Source organism: Cibotium barometz, chromosome 35 (genome assembly GCF_041138505.1).
Source record: "Cibotium barometz isolate CiBa-2024 chromosome 35, ASM4113850v1, whole genome shotgun sequence".
In the NCBI taxonomy this organism is placed as follows: Eukaryota; Viridiplantae; Streptophyta; class Polypodiopsida; order Cyatheales; family Cibotiaceae; genus Cibotium; species Cibotium barometz.
In genome coordinates, this window is record NC_141080.1 from 9,252,345 (window position 1) to 9,274,355 (window position 22,011).

Sequence of the window (22,011 nt, forward strand, 5' to 3'; positions counted from 1 at the left end):
CCTGGCATGCCATACATTCCAGCCATGTTTCCAAACATACCATTATGCATACCGGGCTGCATGCCCCCATACATATTTCCTTGCATTCCAGGTTGCATGCCCCCAAACATGTTTCCTTGCATTCCAGACTGCATACCACCATACATATTCCCTTGCATACCAGGTTGAAAATTAGCTCCAAAAGTTCCTGGCATACCCATGCCTCCACGAGGATAACCCCCACTCATAGATTGGAACACAGAGCCTCCACCAAAATAACCTGGATGCATAGACTACTGAGGAATAGATGGCTGTCCGAAGAAGGAACTCTGTGAGTTAGCACCAAAAGCATGTTGCATGTTCGGAAACTGTCCAAAAGATGTATCCTGTGGGAAGGCACCACTATGACCCTGAGGTAGGTTCTTAGAACGCACCCTCTTCTTCTTCTTTTCAGGCTCAGAACGGGATCTCATAAATTCAGCAAACTTCTCACTTTGTGTGAGCTACATAAACACATCCATTACACCTGCCAAACGATTTTTAAACTGAACATCATCTTCCTCTTTACTAGGCATATCTTCTTGCTGTGTTACATCCTCATATTGTTCATCATCTGCAGCCTGTTCTCCTACAAGAATGTCCTCAGATTCATTTCTCTCAAGAGAGGTCTCTTGCTCTTCCTCTTCATTATAAAAATATTCATCTTCTGTGTCTGACATGTTGCTGAATTTTTCAGCAATGACTTTCCTCCGGTCAACCACGAGCTAACCCCCTTAAGAAAGTTGATGATGGGTCCCGGCAACGGAACCTTGAAACCGGCCTCTGGTAGAAACCAAAGTGCGGTAGACTAGCACTCACCCTTCCACTTGTAGTCCAAATAAATAACAAAATTAACTGGAGCTAGAATGCCCCAAAACTGAAATGAATCGACACCTGTTGGCCCCAAAGCTTGGCGCCCCTTTCGGTATTTCTTTATTCAAATTCAATGAGATGTAAAGCTGAGTACAACAAAGCTAGCGAGGAGAATAAACCTGTATGTCCAATCTGGCAGCCCTCAAGACCTCTTAGCAAAGAGGATTCACACACAGATCTGTGTCCCACAAAAGCAACACACTGTGCTTTCCTCTGATCAACCAAGACAATTCAGCAGGGCAGCCTTGAGCACACATCTGGCATATTCCATGAACATGGTTCCACAACTCAGTTCAAATATACATCCACTGTCCAATCTCTGTTTCCACCCTTTCAAACTGCCATACCCCTCCTCTCACAAGGGGCTAGATAACACAACTCTGCAGCAGACATTAGCCAGTGGTGGAAAGATAGAAAGATGACAAGTTCAGAGCTTACCAAATCAATGCGTGGTTTTGCACCCGTGGGATTGATCGTACCAGTCTGTACTTGCCAAACACTGTCTGTACTTTCCTCCCTGCAACCACCTGACTGATGCACCAACTATGCTCTCATAAAGCACCACCTGCAGTTGGAAATGCGCCGCCTGCTACTGTTCAGGACTGAACAGAACTGTACCTGCCTGTACCTGTCCGTACAGGTCAGCAGTACTCCACTGTACCAGCCCGTACAGCACTGTACGTACAACTGCTGCTTGCGTTAGAAGAATTTGCAGCAACTATACCCGTCTGTGTCAGATAGCTACTACTGTACTGTCCCGCACAGTACCCGCCTCCACCAGATGGCAGCGACCGTACTGCTCTGTACAGTACCCGCCTGCAGCCCCTATTCCGTACAGGTCAGCACCTGCCAGCAACCGCCTAAATCTACAACTGCCTGCCGTCTGCACTCTGGTCGCCAGCGCCGCCTGCAACCACAACCGTCACCTGCTGTACGGCCTGCAGTCTTTAGGTCTGTACGGCCAGTACCGTACGGCTTGTCTGTACGGGCAGTTCTGTACGCAGCCAAACACCAACAGCCAGTCGACTCACGTTTCCCTTCTCCTCGACCCATGTAGCTTGCACGCTTCCCCAAAAGCGAGAGAGAGAGAGAGAGAGAGAGAGAGAGAGAGAGAGAGAGAGATGATGAAATGAAATGTTATATTAACGTCTTCAAAAGGCCATAATGACCTATGAGACCAAAAGTTACACCATGGTGGATCTGATACAATGTCTGGATAAAAAAACCCAGAAAATGAAAAATAAAGATGATACTACTGGCACCTAGAAAATGAAACTGGAACTGGAATATAGTGAGGGGAGGGTACGCTATGGAGGTGAGTGGAATATAGTGAGGGGATACAATATCATGTGGGACGGAGGGGTACACTATGGAGGTGCCTCCATCTCATAATATGTGCCGCATCGGACACTGGCGGATCTCCTCAATATCCTCTGTGGTCAACACCCTAACTGGGTGTCCGGCATGCCTCGCAAGAATAATCCGAATCTGCCGCTGCAACCTCCGTCTATGCTGGGATGCCCTCCTCCGTAGTCGTGGGCGTCTGAACCACCCAAGCTCAGTCGCACGATCAATCAGTGTACCCCTGGTGTTGGCGGTATCCATATCCTGCTGCTGCTGTGGTCCATCTGGCGCAGTGATGGCTAGACTAAAGAAATCTGTAATGTGCCTCTGAGTCTGGCTCTCTGTGCGCCTAAGCAGGCTATCTCTATGTCTCCGCAGCTCTTGCAAGAACAATCCCAAACACCTCTGGTCCTGGTACCCCATGACTCTGGAAAGTGGTCCAAAACCCTCTCTGAATAAACAGTGGAAACGACCACGTATCTCATAGTATGCAGTACAATGGCATATATAATGCAGCTCTGTCTCTGGCTCCCCATGGCATACTCGGCATATCCTGGCCTCAGCTGGTATACCTCTATATTGGCCAATCTCAATCTCAAGCTGGTGTGAGGATGTGCGAATCTGACCAATAGCGCATTGTACTGCATGAGACAAGTGTACATCCATGTAACTGGGTCTGATCACAAAACCATCTGCTGTGAGCTGAAGAAAATGCTCTCTGTAGAAAGCCATCTTCGTGCCCAGCTCCTCAATCGGCTGTATCCATGTCCTCCTAATGTCCAGCTGAACTAAATCCTGACGGATGAGTCTGGTAATCTCTGTCCGTGTGAGAGTGAGAGAGGGTGCCTCCAGAGAATACTAGAAGGGAGGCAATCTGTCCATGCTAAAACCATGTGCCTGGAACCAAGATGTCATCTGTCCATACCAACAAGCCGTGTCTCCCTGTAAAGCTAATTGTCGGGAGGACTCCAGGGCGAGGCGTGCATATCTGTCTCGGGGGAGATCCCACAAGCCATGTATGTAGGAGACTGATCTCGTAAGAGCCTCGATCACCAGAGGGGCAGCCGCCAGCTCTGCTCGAATAATCTCATGAGGTACCACGGCCTTGGCTCTAATAATCCTAGCAATCATAGATACCAAAGGCCTCTCCATACCTCTCCACCCGCCTGCGCTGTGATGGCCCACTGAAGGTCCCCATATCTGCACTCCATAAAGCATAGCTGATGTCACTAGAGTGTCAAAAAGCCAAAGTTTCGTTCGAGGTTCCTGAAACTGAACCTGCGAACACATCCTCTCCAAACCACCCAGGGCTGCATGTGCTCTAGTCAATCTAGTCTCTGCTGCTCTCCTCATCGAAAACACTGGCCCACTGAATACTACCCCAAGATATGTATATGCATCTGTATACTCCACAATCTCCTGCCCATATGTAAATGTGGGAGCTGATCGCCTAACCCACTCAGGCGTGGTGTTAAACACCATAACCTTGGTTTTGCCAAGGTTGACAGACAATCCACTATCATGTGCAAACTCATGTAAAGCATCCAGATGACGCTGCATACCCTCAGGGGAGTCAGAGATCAACACAATATCATCAAAATATTACAATAGTGGGATCCATGTACCTGCTAGCTGGGCTCCTCTGTCCCCCAATCTCTCAATGTAGTCAGAAGCCTCATCCACATACATACCAAACAGTGAAGGAGATAACGGGCAACCTTGCTTCACTCCTATAGTGGAGTGAACCAAAGTAGAGACCCCCTCTCGGGTGCGTACCTGTCCTGCAACAACTGATCTATATAAAGCCATAATCCCCCATATGAGCTCTGTGGGTACCCCCATCTCCTGTAATCGCCTCATCAATCTGGCTCTGGGCACTGTATCAAATGCTTTGCGGAAGTCCACAAAGCTACAATAAATCCGTCGCCCATGCGACTTGCCCTCCTCAATAATGGCCCGTAGAGTCAAGATGTGGTCCAGAGTAGAGAAACCTCTCCTGAACCCTGCCTGTCCCTCTGCTCGAATGCCAACTCTCTCTGCCCATCTACTCAACTGCTGCTCAAGAATGGATGCATACAATCGTGCTAGTGTGTGACCAATCATAATAGTGCGATAATTACCTGGCTCCATAGGGTCCCCTGACTTGAAGATAGGCACGATGGTGGACCTACTCCAAGTCTCGGGTAAGCCTTCGCACATAGCACGATTGAACATCACTGCTAGAAGCTCTGCCAGCATGTCTCTCGCATGAATAAAGTGCTCAGCGACCAATCCATCATGATCATATGCTCTCCCAGTCTTCATCCTATCAATGGCCTTCCTTACCATCTCTGCGGTAAAGAAAGTACATGTCTGTGGGCATGGTGCTGGCGGGTCAGGAAAAGGTGTCTGTCCAGGAACTGTATATAGAGATGCTGCATAACTACCCCAGACCTCTGTAGAAGTGATGGCCAAAGCAGGGGAGGACTCATGAAACAGACGCCAAGCCTCCCTCGAATCCTGGCTCAAGAACAGCTGGTATAATTCCTCCTCTAGCTGAGCAAGGAAGGCCCGCTTCTTCCTTCGCACAAGGCGTCGGAAGGCAATACGTGACTGTCGGTGAGTAGTGACTCCCAAAGCAACCTCCCGCTGCAGTCGGTCTCTCTGCACTCCTCATCATACCAATTGTTCTGGGGCATACATCTAGAACGCTGTCTCTGTCCAGGCTGAGTATGTGGATATGCCTCTCTCGCTGCATCATGTAAAGTCTCTGTCAGTATATGGGTCAACTCCTCCAAAGGTCTCCCTGGCTCCTCTGTGTACAGACGTCTATAAATCCCATCTGTGTAGACAGCATCAATCTCTGAGGTAAAAGTATATCGAGTGTGATCTGCCCCTCGTGTCCTCTGAGCTGTGGTAAAGTGAAAAGAGATAGTCAATGTCAACAATGCATGATCCACTACTACCCCAATGGGCCGAGATCCAACTGTGAAGTCCTCAATGCATGAAACAAAGCTGGGCATAGCCATAACATAATCCACTGTGCTAGCACCATGTCTATGTGGAAAGCAAGTAAATCCAGCTGCTGACGGAAACCTCTGCAAGCCATTAAGTATGGCCAACCCATGTGCAGTCCCCATATCTACCAAAAGGGAGCAAGGAAGGTGGTATGTGATGCACAGGTGCAAGAGCTACAGGCTTGAGGCTTGAAGTGAAGGCAATGGTCATTTAGGGCTTTAACCCCAACAACCTCCCACTTAAAGGCATAAATGGCGCCTTTAAGCTAAGTCACTCCCACCATCTGTATGCATAGCTGATGTTGTGCTTTGGGTAAGCACTTAGTGAGAGCATCTGCAGGATTTTGTGACGTATGAACCTTAACAACTGTGATAAGGCCATCCTCAAGCACTTCCCTAATGAAGTGATACCGCACGTCAATATGCTTTGTGCGCGCATGGAACATGGCATTCTTTGCCAGACATATGGCACTCTGGCTATCACAACCAAGCATAGGTGCCTTGTCAGGCAAACCAAACTCACTGCATAAACATGCCAACCATATGGCTTCTTTGGAAGCCTCAGTGGCTGAAATATATTCAGCCTCTGTAGTAGACAGTGCAACTATCTTTTGTAGTCTAGAGCACCATGAGACAGCACCTCATGCAAGAGTATATACATAACCACTTGTGGATTTGCGTGTATCCACATCACCAGCCATGTCAGAGTCACAAAATCCCTTCAATTCCAAAGGACCCTTACCATAACAAAGGCATTTGTTTTTAGTCCCTTTTAAATACCTCATAATGGACTTTACTGCATCCCAATGCAATTTGCCTGGATTAGCCATAAATCGGCTCACAACTCCCACTGCATGGGCTATGTCAGGCCTAGTAGCAACCATAGCATACATAAGTGAACCACAAGCTGATGCATAAGGAACACCTTGCATATCATTGGTTGCCTGATCAGATTTGGGGCAGTCATCCTTGGAGAACTTAACATATGGCTGTAATGGCACACCAAGAGGCTTTGCATTAGCCATGTTAAACCTGTCCAGCACCTTTTCAATGTATTTTTCTTGAGACAAATACAATATGCGCTGGTCCCTTTGCCTTCTAATTCTTACTCCAAGAACATGTTCAGCCGCCCCAAGGTCTTTCATGGAAAACGCAGATTTCAGCTGCTGTTTAAGAGCATCAACAGTGCTTCTTTTCTTCCCAGCAATCAACATATCATCTACATAGAGCACAAGAATGATAGGGCTGCCATCCTCATCAAATTTTGTGTACAAACAGTGATCTGCATGGCTCCTTTTGTACCCATGTTTGAGCATGAAAGCATCAAACTTTTTGTACCATTGTCTAGAGGCTTGTTTCAGCCCATACAAGCTTCTTTTAAGCCTACATACCAAATGTTCCTTTCCAGGAATAACAAAGCCCTCGGGCTGCTTCATGTAAAGTTCCTCATCAACATCGCCATGCAAGAAAGCTGTATGCACATCCATTTGGTCTAATTCCAAATCAAGGGCAGCCGCTATGGCAAACAATACACGCAAAGTGGTCATCTTCACTACAGGAGAGAACACTTCCTGAAAGTCTATGCCCTTCGTTTGGGCATATCCCTTTGCAACCAGCCTTGCTTTATACTTGGGTTTTGCATCAACTGTCTTGATTTTATACACCCATTTGTTAGGAATGGCTTTCCTTCCCTTGGGCAATTCCACCAAGTCCCAAGTATCATTCGAATGCAAAGCTTTGATCTCTTCCTGCATAGCAAGCTCCCACTTCTTACTGTGCTCACATGTCTTTGCCTCTTTATAAGTAAGAGGCTCCCCCTCATCTGTCAGCATAATATAATGCAAAGAGGGATCATATCTACTCACATTCCGCCTTGGACGAGTCGACCGCCTTACCCAATGATCCACATTCTCTGGCAATGGGTCTACATCAGGTGGCACAATCAAATCATCAACAAGGGGCTGCTCTACATCATTTTCAGCCCCGTTTTCAGCATTGTTATGTGGCTGCAAATGCCCTTCAGGAGCCTCATTTTGCTGTCCAACATCATCTGGCTCAAACACCACTGGTTCATCAACATTTTCAGTCATATGTGGTGCATCCTGAGGGTCAAAATCAGGCCTAATAGGTGGCTGTACATGCTGAAATTTGACCTTTTTATGGTCATCCTTAGAGGCACAATTGTTTTTAAGCAGCTTTGCCTCATTAAAAACAACATCCCGGCTGCGCACAACCTTTTTGAGTTGAGGTAACCAAATCCTGTAGCCCATTTCACCTTCTTCACCATATCCCATGAAGAGGCCTTTAATGGACTTTGCATCCAACTTACTCCTCAACTCAGGTCTTATATGCACAAACGCTTCGCAACCAAAGACGCGTAAGTGATCATATGAAGCAGGTTTGCCAGACCAAACCTCCTCAGGGATGTCACCTTTCAAAGACATGTGAGGGGATCGATTACATATATGCACTGCAGTTTTTAGAGCTTCTCCCCAAAATCCATGAGGGAGATTAGCTGTGGACAGCATGCATCTCACCCTCTCACATAGAGTCCTATTATATCTTTCAGCCACACCATTAGAAGAGGGGCTGTATGGAGCAGTAAGCTCCCTCTTAATGCCCAAATTTTCACAAAATTTATTAAATTCACCACTTGTGAACTCACCCCCATTATCCGTACGCAAGCATTTCAGCTTTCTACCTGTTTGGGTGGTCACAAATGCATGAAACTTCTTAAACGCAGCAAAGGCTTCATCCTTAGATCTGAGCAAATGAACCCAAATTTTTCTAGAATGATCATCAACAAAGGAAACAAAGTAGTGTGCACCCCCCATAGATTTGGTAGGCATGCTACAAACATCAGAATGTACAAGATCAAGCACATTAGATTTGCGAGAGACACCGGAGTAATAAGAACTTTTCACTTGCTTGCCATATTGACATTCATTACAAAAGTCAAGCTTTGTGCCTTTAGCATCAAGCTTATTCAAATTACAAAGCTTAGTAAGGCCTTTGTGGCTCATATGGCCAAGCCTCTTATGCCACAACTCCATATGTGAGTTAATTTCAGCCAAAGCAATAAATTTGCCCGACAAGGCCTTTCCATGCAAGCAGTAAAGTGTCCCTTTCTTTGTACCTTTCACAATCAGCCTTGAGCCTTTAGTCATTTTCCATGATCCTCTCTCAAACAAAATGCTGTAACCATGCATATCCATCTGTCCAACAGAAAGCAGACTCTTCTTGATTCCTGGCACATATCTAACATCATGTAAGACAAGCTCATTTGTGCCATCTGTGGAAAGATGCACAGTGCCAATACCCTCAATGGAACATGCATGATTGTTTCCCAGGTATACATGGCCATGGCTGCCTGCAACAAAAGTAGAAAAACACTCCTTGATAGGAGTCACATGAAAAGAAGCACCGAAATCGACTATCCAAGTCTGGGATAATGCATCATTAACAGTCAATAAAGCATCAATTAGATCACACTTGGTGATCTGCATATCCTGTGTATGAACATTGAGAGAGGCATCAAGCTCATGAGCATCATCGGCTGACAAAGTGGCACATAAGATGTCTTCTACATCTGACAGCTCCTCAATAACAACACTAGAGGCCACATTGGCCTTCTCCTTGTTCTTTGGGCTGTCCTGTGCATCTGTCTTGATCTCCTTCTTCTCTTTCTTTTTGTCTCCACCACTCTTCTTCCTTTCCAACTCTGCCTTATAGTACCTGCAGTCAGGTTTCTTGTGACCTTTCCTGCCACATTGATAGCATGTCACATCACTCTTGCCTTTGCTGGCATTTCCCCTTTCTCTACTCTTACTCTTACTCCTTTGTGCATAATCAGTCTTCTTTTCTGTCCTGCCTCTAACCATGTTGGCTGAACTGCCACCCTCTCCACTTGCTTTCCTCCTGATTTCTTCGTTCAATATAGAACCCCTAACACCATCAAAGGTCAAATTGGGATTGTTTGACAATGAGACCACCAAAGTCTCCCAAGAATCAGGTAGAGTCATCAGCAAGAAGATAGCCTTGAGCTTATCTTCAAAAGGGGGCAAACCTGAGTCCTGTAACTGAGATAAAGTACCTGTAAACAACGACAAGTGCTCTGCAGCGCTCTTGGACTCATCTAACTGCATGCCAACAAGTTTCCGCATCAAATGCACCTGATTAACTGGGGTCGTATTCTCATACGTTGCCTTCAATTTCTCCCACAACTCAAACGCATTGACAAGACCCTTGAGGTCTACCAAGATCTCGTCAGAGACGGCCATTTTAATGTAGGTAATGGCTTTCTTGTTCAATGTAAGCCATGCTGCATCTGACATATCTTCTGGCTTCTCTGCTTCAAGTGCCCTGTCACAATCTTTAAGGAAGAGGATTCCTTGAATCCTATCCTTCCAAAGATCAAAACCTGTTCCCTCAAACCGCTTGATCTCAAAGAGATTCTTGACGTCAGAGGAAGTCGATGCCATAGTTGCACAAACGAGAGGGCTTAAGTGCTGAAATTTTTTGGGCAAACTGCACCAAAACCGAACTGTAGCCTCACCGCAATGTGCACAGCAACTCCAAAGGGTCACAGGAGCAAATCGAGCCAAAATATGCAAGTTTAGGCAAGAATAATCAATTCTGAATTTTCTGCGCAGAAAATTCAGCAAGCTGATTTTTGCCCAAAAACAACAAAAATTGTTGTTTTCTACCTCACAAAGCGTACATAATGCAGAAGCACAGCCTTTGGGAGCATATGTAGGCAAAAGCCCCAATTTTTAGCATAAATGTGCAGCAAATTGATTCGAAATAGGCATTTCGCATCCAAAACTTGCTTAATGCTGGCAAATTACATCAATTAATACATTCCCCAATCGAAATACATCACATGTACATTTGCATAAACCTGCGCAAATCTGTAATTTGCTGTAAAAACCCTGTTTTTGACCTGTTTTTCAGCAAATTTGGCCGATGTAGGGTAGTAGGGACCATGTACAAGTGTTCCCACAACTTAATACATCAAGATAAAACCTGCACTTCGCTGTAATAACCTGTTTTTGACCTGTTTTTGACCTAAAAACAGCCTGTTTTGGGCTGTTTTGTCAATGCCGGCACCCGTAGGGACCCGGGAAACAAGGGGCTTCGCGATGGAAAGCAATTTTGTCGCGATAGAAACCCTTTTTACTTGCTGGCTCAGAAATTTGGGAAACCCTAGAGGCTCTGATACCAGTTGAAAGGGAGCAAGGAAGGTGGCAGGTGATGCACAGGTGCAAGAGCTACAGGCTTGAGGCTTGAAGTGAAGGCAATAGGCAAGGAGAAGCAGAAACGATGAGCCACAGAGAGGGAGAGAGAGAGTGAACTCGTTGAAATTGGGGAATGCCCACGTTTTCTCTTCTTGGGCCTTCCTTTATTAATAAGTGACCTTTTTAAAGTATTTGGCCATGTTCAATGTGAACATGGCCAAGGCTTTTAAACTTTAATAAAAGCCTTGTACAAAGTATATACAAATATACATGGGTCATTTAGGGCTTTAACCCCAACAATATCTCCCATACTCTGTGCACTCCACATCCTGTGAGCGTCTGTCTAATCCCATATCCAGAGTGTCCAGCTCTCTCAGCATCTCCTCCGAGGTATCATAAAAGGCTGTCTGGCGGTTGCCCGTCCGGGCATTAAAGTCCCCTAACAGGATGATGTCTCCATCCCTAGAGAACTCCCATATGTCATCATCTAGCACAGAGAAAGGAGACTGCCCTCTAGGTGCTGCATATGTCGATGTACTAGGAGCAAAATAGCATATGGCAATATACAGGAATCTGCCTGTGTCGGCCCTCAGTCTCACCCACATATATCTGGCCTGATCATCTCTCCGAACGATGTGTAGAAGCGGTTGCAGCTCCTGCCTGAAAAGAACTGCCACCCCTCCTGATCCTCTACTACTGTGTACCGATCTCATCCCTACTCTGCAAGCTGTCTCCCATCTGTATCCTGTCACCTGTGGCATCATCTGACCAGGGGCCTGGTGAGTCTCCGAGTAGAAGACTATATTTCTATCTCTAAAGCTGTCCTCAAAGGCACCTACATCAAGTCTTAGGGATCCATTGCAGTTCCAGGCTGCCAGCTTTAATTTGGTCCCATAGGTCTCGTACCGTCATGTAGAGCGTCGCTCCACGATGACCACCCTCCCTTCTCTATAAAATGCTATCTTTCCCTTTTCTCTTGCCGCTCTAATCTCTGGCATAACTTCCTTCATATGTGCAAGCTGTGAAAGAGTAAGATCATCACCAAGAAAAATGCCTGTATTCTTTAAAGTGGGTCGTCTCTTCAAGAACTCCTTCTTTGCCTCAATAGAGGGGAAGCGAAGTATGAGAGCTCTTTCCTTTGATGTTTCCCCGTTGCCTCCGCTTTTTTTGCCCACTCTCCAGGCTTTTGCGTGGGCCGAACTGTCAATCCCCATCGACACCATAAGCTCTTTTACCTCCTCTTCAACTTTATCCCCGTCTTTAAGGCCGGTAATCCTCACATGCAAAGCACGTGTACGTCTTCGTTGTTCCTCTTCCAAAGTCATGTTGATGATTGTAGGTGTAGGGGTTGTTATCTCCTTACCTTTACCCTTCTTGGCGACCTCTATCCACTTCTCCGCTTCATCCATCTTCTTTTGCGTCTTGGTGATGACTTCCACCCATGAGGAAGTCTTTGCTTCGTTTTGCTTCTCTTCTTCCTTAATTGCCCGTACTTGTTCCTTGATAACCTTCAGCTCTTCTATCATGGATGGCTGAATTTCACCTTCTTCAAGTCCACCATTTGCCTTGGCCTCTGCAAGCTCCCTCTGAAGAGCTGAAATTACGCCTTTGAGCGTGTTGACTTCCCCGTGAAGGTCTTTGACTTCCACTATGAGGTCCTCCTCCTCCTCTTTCCACCGCTTACCCTAGATGAATACCATTTGGAGAAAGTTGGCTTTCTCCTTCCACCATCCCTCCATCTCTGCCTTCCATTCCTTCATTTCCTTTTCCACATTTGTTATCCTCTTGTTTGTGACCATAAAGGTCGCCTTCGTCGGGTTGCGCAAGGGGGAAGCCATGGAAGAACCGAGAGAGAGAGAGAGTTATGCTGCTGCCTTGGGGGCCTGAGCAAGGGTGGGTGGGGAAAGGGGCGCAAACAGCCTAACGGATAGATAGGCTGGCCATTGTCAGCAGAACTGTGCGGCGTACAGAACAGCAGGCGGGAGGGGGAAGCGAAGCAGGCGGCGTTAACAGGGCGGCGGAAACGAGCAGGGCGAACAGCAAGTGGCGGCGGCGAGCAGGGGGGACAGCATGCGGGAGGGAAGGCGGCGGAAGCGAGCAGGGCGGCGGCGGCGAGCAGGGCGAGAGAGAGAGAGAGAGAGAGAGAGAGAGATGGGGGGCACGGGCAGGCAGCGGGAGGGGCGAACAGCAGGCGAGGGGCGAACAGCAGGCGAGAGAGAGAGAGAGAGAGAGAGAGAGAGAGAGAGAGAGAGAGAGAGAGAGAGAGAGAGAGAGAGAGAGAGAGAGAGAGAGAGATGGGGGGCGCAGGCAGGCAGCGGGAGGGGCGAACAGCAGGCGAGGGGCGAACAGCAGGCGAGAGAGAGAGAGAGAGAGAGAGGCGTGTACCAAAAGTGGAGTTTCCTCCCTCCAAAAATATCCTAAGGCCCTTACTTTAATGTTTATTAAAGTTCCTAAGGGCCACTTAGGCCTAGGGGCCACCCATGGTTAGAACATTAAAAATATTAATGTTCTTGGTCCCCCTTCACGCCTGAAGATGTCCACACATCATTCCATTTGTCCAAGCACCCCAAATATGAATCATTTAATATTTATTTTTCTTAGCAACCACTTGTGCTGTTCCATTTTCACAGGGTCATGACACTCCAAATCCCGCAAGCTTATATTTGTGGAGTATAATTCTCTTTCCAAGGGATACAGATTGTATAATCCAGAGAGGAATGAGATTGTTGTCAGCCGGAAAACAATCAGTCATTGGTGTTAAATGGGTCTTTAAGACCAAATATGTGTCAGATGGGTCGGTGGACAAACACAAAGCCAAACTTGTGGCTAAAGGTTATGCTCAGCGGCGGCCAGGCATCGACTACAAGGATACCTTTGCACCGACAGCACGAATGACCACGATTCGGACCGTTCTAGCCCTTACTTCTTCTTAGAGGTGGCCAGTGTATCAAATGGATGTAAAATCTGCATTCCTTAATGGTGACATGCAGGAGGAGGTGTATGTTGAGCAGCCTCCAGGCTTTGTTGTTCTAGGATCAGAAGGGATGGTTTACAGGTTACGTAAGGCCTTGTACGGTCTTAAGCAGGCTCCCAGGGCTTGGAATCAGAAGATTGATTCCTTCTTTGTTCGGACTGGTTTTCAGAGGTCGGTTGCAGATCCCAACCTATATCTCTTTCGGGAACGCGGCATGGTTACGATTATCATCCTTTATGTGGATGATCTCATTCTCACTGGCGGTCATGTGGAGCACATTGGCGTGACAAAGGCTGCCTTGTCAAAGGAGTTTGAGATGACCGACCTAGGCTTACTCCACTTCTTTTTAGGATTGGAGATCTGGCAAACCCAGAGGGGGGTTTTTGTCTCTCAGCAGCGGTATGTTCATGAGTTGCTCGAGGCCTTTGGAATGGAGAACTGCAAGCCTATTACTTTGCCGATGGACCCAAATATAAAGTTAATTGTTAATGATCCTTGTGAGCCAGTTGATGCCTCGCAGTATCGGAAGTTGGTTGGTTCATTGATCTGGTTGCTGAACACCAAATTGGACTTGAGCTTCTCCGTGGGGCTGTTGAGCTCTTTTATGCAGACGCCATTGAAGTCTCATTGGGACGCAGGATTGCGGATCTTGCGGTATCTGCAGAGTACGAAGGATCTAGGACTCTTTTACACAGGAGGGGATGGAGTCAGACTCCAAGGTTGGAGTGACTCAGATTGGGGAGGAGATCTACTTCAGGTTACAGTTTTACCCTCGGCTCAGGAGCAGTTTCTTGGAGCAGTAAGACGCAGCCAACTATTGCCCTATCTTCGACAGAGGCAGGGTATCGGGCTGCTTGTGGTGCTACTTGCGAGGTTGTGTCGCTGCGGAGGCTGCTAGGCGAGATTGGGTTTCCACAGAAGGAGCCCACAGTCATCCAATGTGATAACCAGAGTTGTATAGCTATTGCTCGGAACCCGGTCTTCCATGCCCGGACCAAGCACATAGAGATACAGTATCACTTTGTACGTGAGAAGATCTTCGTTGGTGACATCTTGCTACTTTATTGTTCGACGGAGGACAATGCGGCGGACCTCTTCACGAAGTCTCTACCTCAGGCTATGCTCAGGCGGCACTCCAGCTCCCTAGGGTTGATAGGGTTGATTTCACAGCCAAGAGCTGAGAGGGGGTGTTAGAAGTCATCTCCTGTCTTTATCAGACACCAAGGCCTCTGTTGTGGGTGTGCCCGCCCTATATAGGTGTTTTCTCATTTTTCCTCACTCTCCGTATTTTTTCCCCATTTTCCCTATTTTTTCCATGGTGTGGGTGGCTGCCCTATGCTGGCAAGATGACCCAGAAGCTAGCCGACTGCACTCGTGTGCATATGGAGCTGGCCGACTATTCTGGTGAGGTCGTGGACCTTTTTTGGCTGGCCGACTGGAGGAGACCCAGTCGTGAGGCTGGCGGCCTATTTTTCCACTGGCGGCCGACTGGATATAGGGGGCCATATAAAATGGCCCCATTGCCCCCACATCATTGTATCTCGTTTTCGTATTCGGGATCTTGTGTATAGAGAAGAGTTACACGCCTATCTCTCTCCTTCTCTTGTGCTGTCTATTTTCTGCACTCTACTTGCTCTTGTGGTCTCAGATTTGGTTATCATCTCCGCTGCATATTTTGACAGTTTCATTGTGTAGTCTATGTTGCTATCACATGAGCATAAGTGCTTGAAGCTTGAAACCATGGCAAGAATCTTAATGACATATCTGGGATGCATCCCACAGTCAGGAAAGACATTATCCACCATGAGGTGCTGTAAAATCTTGCTTGCAATCCTTTCGGCAAGCTGGCTTGTCTAGCAACGGTGGTACCGGCTCGTTGCGCTTAGTCTTCTGCTTGGTCACTTGCCTCTAAGCCGGGCTGCTTTCGACCTCTCCTCGTAGGCAACTCCTTGTTACCCGTGACATTTTGGCTGCAGCTAAGGTTCCCGCACCTTCCACGTCTTCTTCTGCTACACCATGCGTTTGTAAAGAAAAGGGGTAGCATCTAGCACACTCCACAAGCTCATGAGACAAACCAAGCGCTCAAGATTTGATGATGGGCATGCCAATGGCGATGTGTTCATCCCCAATACCCCTGTGGGTTCCAGCCCCCACGTGCAGACAGCGCGGCCACCACATTCATGCAGCAACAAATCGCCTTACCTGATGTGCTGTCCATAAAAGAAGGAACGTGGCCGAGCTTTTGCTGTGCTTCCAGCAAAAAGGAAGTGAGCAACCTTTAGCTGTTCTCGAGAGAAAGCACGAGGTACCAGTGTTGTGTTTGGAGTTGTCTTACAGGCAGCCTATTAAGATCGCTCCTGCGCATTGAATCTCTCTACACACACCAAAGTTATGGCCTTCTCAATCAATGTTTTCACAAAGATCTACATACCTCCACGAAGACATGGACCTCGTTAGGTCACCCACCCCTCACACATTCCGCGGTAAATAATTCCCAATCTATGACTGTGTTTGTTTTGAAGCAGAATGTGTGAGGGGTGGGTGACCTAACAAGGTCCACGTCTCCCAAGACAAAACATTGTTGCTAGCCCCCGTGTCAACCAAGGCTGGCCACACCGCTAGATGGTCTTCTTGGGAGAACTCCAACTCAAAGCGAGCAGGTTCCATGGGTGTTTTTGTTTCAGCCGCATCGTGGAGATCGGTTGCATGTACAGAGATCTGTTCGCTTGGGGGTCTACAGTCTTAGCCCTCGCCCCCGTCCTCTCCCCCTGTGGCGCCCGCCTAAGCCCCGTCTCTGCCCAGCCCTTCGCCTCCCCTTGTGGCACCTCCCGTCTATTCTCTCCCCTTCCTTCTCACGCCACCCTGCCCTCCTCTCTGCCTCCTGGCCTTCCCCAGCGCCACCTCCTTCTCCTGTCCTTGCCCGCTCCCTTTACCCCCCATTCTTTCTACACCCAGCCTGCCCTACTCCTTCGACGCAACCCTCCCCTCACTTGCTCCTTTTCCACCCCAGCCCCTCTCCTTCAGTGCTTCTGCCCGCGCGCCCGTTCCCCCCCCCCCCCCCCCTCCTTGGTCTAGTGATTACAACTTTCGAGGCTAGTTTATCGGTGGCAAGTTATGGCATTCTCTGGTCTTATACCCCCAGGAGGACTCCACGGCAGCCGCTCCGTCATCCCGGCTGAGGCCGCCATCCCTTGCCTCTCCTTTTCCGAAGAAGATCTCCAACATCTCGCTTCGATAGTTGCCTCTTTGGAGGTCTCCACCTTGGACCTTGGTATACAAGATTGTGGGTAGCCGCCCGGTTCACAGATAGTTCAGGGATCTTTTACAAGCAAGCCTTTTAGGCAGGCCTAGAAAGATCACACATTCATCCTCTTGGGCGTGGCTACTACCAGGTTGAGTTCGACTCGCCTGCAGCTTCGGACAGAGTCATGCAGCTCGGCCCCATTGCACTGCATATGGCCTAGGCCTTCTTTGCAAGGTGGTCGCATGGGTTCAACTTGGCGTCCGATCCTCTGGCACACGTCTCACGCTTTCCCGTGACAGTTTGCATTCCAGACCCCAAGAAGGAATACCTTCCTCTCCTCCCAATGATAGGTGGTGCTATCGGGAGGGTGATGGAACACCCCCCCCCCCCGCCCCGCCCACCCACTGCCACTTCGGTTCTTGCACGGACGGCCAAGATTCCATCCCTTCGCATCTGCATCGCCTCCCCAAACCCAGTGCCTCACGTCACTTCGCTCCCTAGTCTGCGGGGGACCCGATTCATTAGAAAGTGGAGTACTCTGGCCTCCCAAGCCAATGTTTCATCTGTCGCCAGAGAGGACACCTCGTTAGAGTTAGAGTCTGCCCCTACTGGCAGTCTAGGAGGGCGCCTCGAGGTGTCCCCCCACCGGCCCTAGTTCAACGGACCCTCCTCAGGTGGGTGGGCGGGACACAGGCCGCCATGTACCAAAGCACCAGGCCCCGGCTGAGGTCGACGTTGGAGAGTGGCAGACCACTAGCCTCAGGCAGGACCGTCCGCCAATGTCGAGAGCCGAGCGGCGTTGGCAAGCACGCGAAGTTGGCAGGATCTTGGAGGATATGGTTTTGTCATAAAACCGTTTTGAGCATTTATCTCCGTACTCCCCCCACGGTAATGGCCAGCCCACAAATCCCTCATGGAACCCGCCCCCGCCGCCCGCGGTCTGGGCACCATTACCTCGTCGGGACCCCCCTCTAGGATTTCAGCCAGTGGAGATCGCTGCCCCTTCAGTGCCTGCAGCGGGCCCCACCTCACAGCCCACCGGGCCTCCTCCCCCTCCATCGCATTCTGCCTCGACTCTCCCCCCTCCCGCTTCCTCTGCTCCGGCTGTTCCAAATCCCAACCCCCCAGCCTCGCCAGAGCAGTCTGCCCGTTCACACAGGTAAGATGGCAAAGGGCCTTACGGTAGGTTGGGCGGGTAAAACCATGTTAACCAACAGAGTGGTTTTAGGGGGGCAGAGAGCACGGCCGGGGTGGGGGGGTGGGGGGGTGGCGTTCACGGCCCCAATTGTGGTGTACTGTGCAGTCTCTATCTTTGTAGTGTTATCTTGCCTAGTGTTGTGTACTTTCAGTTATCTATTGCGGTGTTGCTGGTTCATATTTAAGTGTTGACGAGCTTGTTGTTCATGAGACGTGCCCAAGAACATACACGCCTAACCGGTGTTATTACAGAAACCCTTCCAGGGATCAGTACCAGGAAGGAATGCTCTATCCACCAACATGCAAAGCTTTGCTTTGCAATCGATCTCTGGATCAATGATGTACAATCCCCCTTCGTGCTTGGGAAGGATAATAGTTTCCCAAGCAACTCTAGCCTTGGTATCTGACTCTAGCCCTGGTATCTAATGTGCCATCAAGCCCTGACCTTGAGAAGTTGCCGATCACCCTCTACAACTGTCTAATGCACCCTCCTTCTGATAAGCTTCTAAATACAAAACTGCAAAACTGAATATCAGTGCATTTGATCGTAAAGGTGCTGAGACGGGGATCATTCAGATTATCACTTCCAGGTGGACCTGCCACAGCTCTTAGGGCCACCAGAACTAACTTCAAATGTCTTTGCGCGCACATGTTTCCTTACATAATATGGGTCTTGTTTGAATTCATGCAGGTATGCAACATGCACGAGATAGAGACTGAAGAGGACACACTTCTTGTCTGTTCAGCCTGTGCACACATCAGACAAACGTTCCCACAGCTTGTGGAGGGGTTTCTCAGTGTGGCACATGTCCTCAGCAACCAACTTGTAGCAACTATCGGCACTTTGCAATCATCAAGATAGCATACTGCATCATGGCCATAAAGCTTGACCAGCCACACACAAATACATTCATACACATGGCTTGGACTGTAGACTGTGTGTACCACAACCACAAGCTTTTGAAATACAGTCCAAGCCCCATATTATATTTTGGTCTCAAAAGGATGGAATACAATCTTCTTCTTCTTGACCCAAACTTTCCATGGATCACGGTCTGAATAGAAGAGAGGGTGTCCGTTGTGTCAAACTAGATTGAGAAATAAGTATACGCAATGTGAGTGCCCTCCACGCAATATGTGAGTGCCCTCCATAGCTTCTATAAATCTCAAGCTTAAAAACAGATAAGTTATCACTCCCAAAAATATCCCACTACAAAGTGACGCACTCTGGAAATTTAAAAGATAACAACCATTCCATTAAAAGCATGCACCACAACACTCCCATCATACGACAGCTGAGGACTTGAAAGAGCAAGCCATACAACTGCTCCCCAAATCATTAGGATGGGTCTATTCCTAACAAAAGGAATAAGCAATGTCATCCAGGCACCACTCTCTGAGTCTTTATACATCCCCAATCACAGTAATACTGTCTCTCATAATGCAGTGTATCTGGACATTGGGAGGCCAGAACTCCGCTGTTTGACAGCAGTCCACCATGGACTACTATCAGCAAGAAAAAGAATGTAACCTTCCGGCTTCTGCAGGAACTCCACAGCCTTCTCCAGAACACTTGGTCCAGTAACATGGTGATTCTTCCCATAGGGTCTCCTAGCGGGGACCAAGTTGGAAGCATTAAGCTGTACCGCTCAACCACTCTTGGCTGTGTAGTCAACAAGGGGATTGGTCTGAAAAGGCCTCAATCCACCCCAGATCCCACTACAAATATTATCCACCAGAAGTAGAAGTTTCCAGGATAGACTACATACAACGTTTGTTGGGAGATCTTCAGACAACTGTCTGCCTCTCGCAAGATCCTCCTATGCATCCTCCACCCTCCCTCTAAAGTCCACTGACCTCCCAGCACAAGAATACTCACGGCCAAGAGACAGAAGTGTGTCACGAAAACCATCTTTCGACTTTGTTGATGTTGAGGTTGTGACAATGGCTTTGGCAACCAATCCTTTGGTGACCAAATGAATTATTGTTTGTGAGAGTCTAGAAGCTGTAACTGTTATGAGTGGAAGGCATGTAGGAAGCTGACATAAGAAATGCATGTATTGTTGTTGGTGCCGTGCAGACAAAGGGAAGCTTTCAAAGATGTTACAGTACCCCTCATGATGTTGAGACATCTGCAAGTACCATAAAAGATGGAAGGCGATTCAATCGTCACAGCATTATGTCATGCCTGCAGGTCTAGGCTGGTGCGTGCCCAGAGTAGTATATCCACTTAATATTAGTGTTCATGCATACCAAGAAAGTACAAGATCAGTTGCACAAGCTTAAGAGGGGGGACTCCCTCCTCCTTCACTGGCCTCTCTTGGAGGGAGCCTACATTGGGAAAGAAGGGATCAAGCCTCTTTGGGGACTGAAAACAAAAGACGTCGCCGCCTTCACTTGGCCCCTGGCATGGTGGTGGCTACAAACACACTAGGGGGAAAAAGGACCACCAATGGATCCGCATGCCTAGGGAAAGAGTTTGTGGCTCTGCTCGAGTCCCCCTCGGTTCGCAAGGTTTTTGAAGCTGGTTTGGACAGGGGGAGTAGTAACAGTCCATCCAAGCGCAGAGGCGCTTTAGGTGGGAGAGCACACGTCTCCAAGTAAGACCACTTGGCACAGCCCAACTCCAAGTGATCGTTCTCACACCATAGGTACCTGAGAGTCTCCTGCTCTGCTGCAAAGTTATTGTGACAGAAGACGAAGAGGTGGACCACCCATGCCCTCATGTCATACTAGCCATCTGGCTCTCTGTGATTGGAGGAGTCAGGCTCCAACCTTGCTGCTGGCCAGACATGGCTGATGGTGTCCGTGAGGCATACATAGGTCACCAATGGACTGGAAGAATCTAATAACCTAATCCCAGACAATGGTAGCCACATACACAATGTCCCACTCTGTGAGGGGACACACTCCAAGGGAAGGAGAAGGGAAGGACAAGACTAACGGCTCAACATCATGCTCGGTGGGGCGGAAGTGAAGCACCACAGAGACTCAAAGAGGAGCTGCCACCTCAGCGTAGGAGCTTGTCTCAAATGGGGGGCACCTGAAGAACGAGTAGTCCACCACAAGCTCCATAATCCCAAGGGGGGCCACTGATGGTCTATGGGGAGAGAACTGATTCAAAGGAGGAGGCTGTCTCTGGGGAGAGAACTGATTCAAAGGAGCAGGCTGTCTCCACAAGATTTGAGAAGCACTGAATCAATCAGCGCTCAAAGAGGCCTGCCAGGTTGGGAGCTGCAGGTGGCCAAAGGGTGTGAAGAGCTGAGTCAGCTGGTCAGAAATCTGCGGGAGCTGGCAAAGGAACCTCCCTTGATAGGAAACCAATCGAGAGAGGCCCTCACTATGGTGACCCTCAGAGTGGGTCAATGTCGACAATCAATGAACTACACTCTATCCATCAAGTAAAGCTTTATATACCAATTTGTATTTAGGATGAGGAATATGCTATGTTTATAATCCTAAGATTTAGAGAACTTGCTGAATTGAGCAAGAACTCAGATACGAATGCCATAAGGCGTGCACAAAATAAAGTCTGAATTGGGCAGATTGGAAAAATTAGAGAAGCATGAAAAAAATGGGGGGCATTGAAGGAAATTGGACTAGATTGGGGAAGTTGGACATTGGGAAAATTGGGGCATTGGGAGAAATTGGGCATAAAAATTGGGGAAATCGAGCAAAACAAGAAAATTGAGGAAAACATTAAAAATTGGGACATCGGGGTAATTGGGCAAAATTGGAGAAATTGGACATTGGGAAGATTGGGACATTGGGGACAAATTGAATTACAGAACTAGGAAGAGAAGAAAGTTCTATTAATGTCTACAAATACCAAAGAGTCTATGAGATTGTAAGTGTTATAATGTGTCCATGAAGTGACTGAATCATGGAAAAAACGTTTTTTTTTTACCAACTTGAGCTAAAAGGAAAAAACAGCCATGCAAGTATTAGTGATACAATGATACAATGTGGGGGGGTCCTCGACATCTATGACTATATAGAGGCTCTCCACATCCGCTCTCTATGGAGGGGCACTCCTATATCTTTAGAGGATCTCTCAGATCTGAAGCTTCTTTCAAGAGGAGCATCTCCTCGGACCAATGGAGAGCACCTCGACTTGGGGTAGCATGA

At 48.1% G+C, this 22,011-nt stretch overlaps 2 protein-coding genes across 7 annotated transcripts in view; both read right to left on the bottom strand.

Moving 5' to 3' along the window:
• The window catches only part of LOC147618120 (synaptotagmin-5-like), a 128,421-nt gene that overhangs the window by 89,864 nt on the left and 16,546 nt on the right, over nt 1-22,011 (bottom strand). The gene's annotated exons all lie outside the window — the stretch shown is intronic.
• On the bottom strand, nt 11,295-11,994 carry LOC147618122 (uncharacterized). The gene has a single exon (XM_086775041.1). The coding sequence runs from the start codon at nt 11,992-11,994 to the stop codon at nt 11,377-11,379; it is 618 nt and encodes a 205-aa protein (XP_086631167.1). The 3' UTR covers nt 11,295-11,376.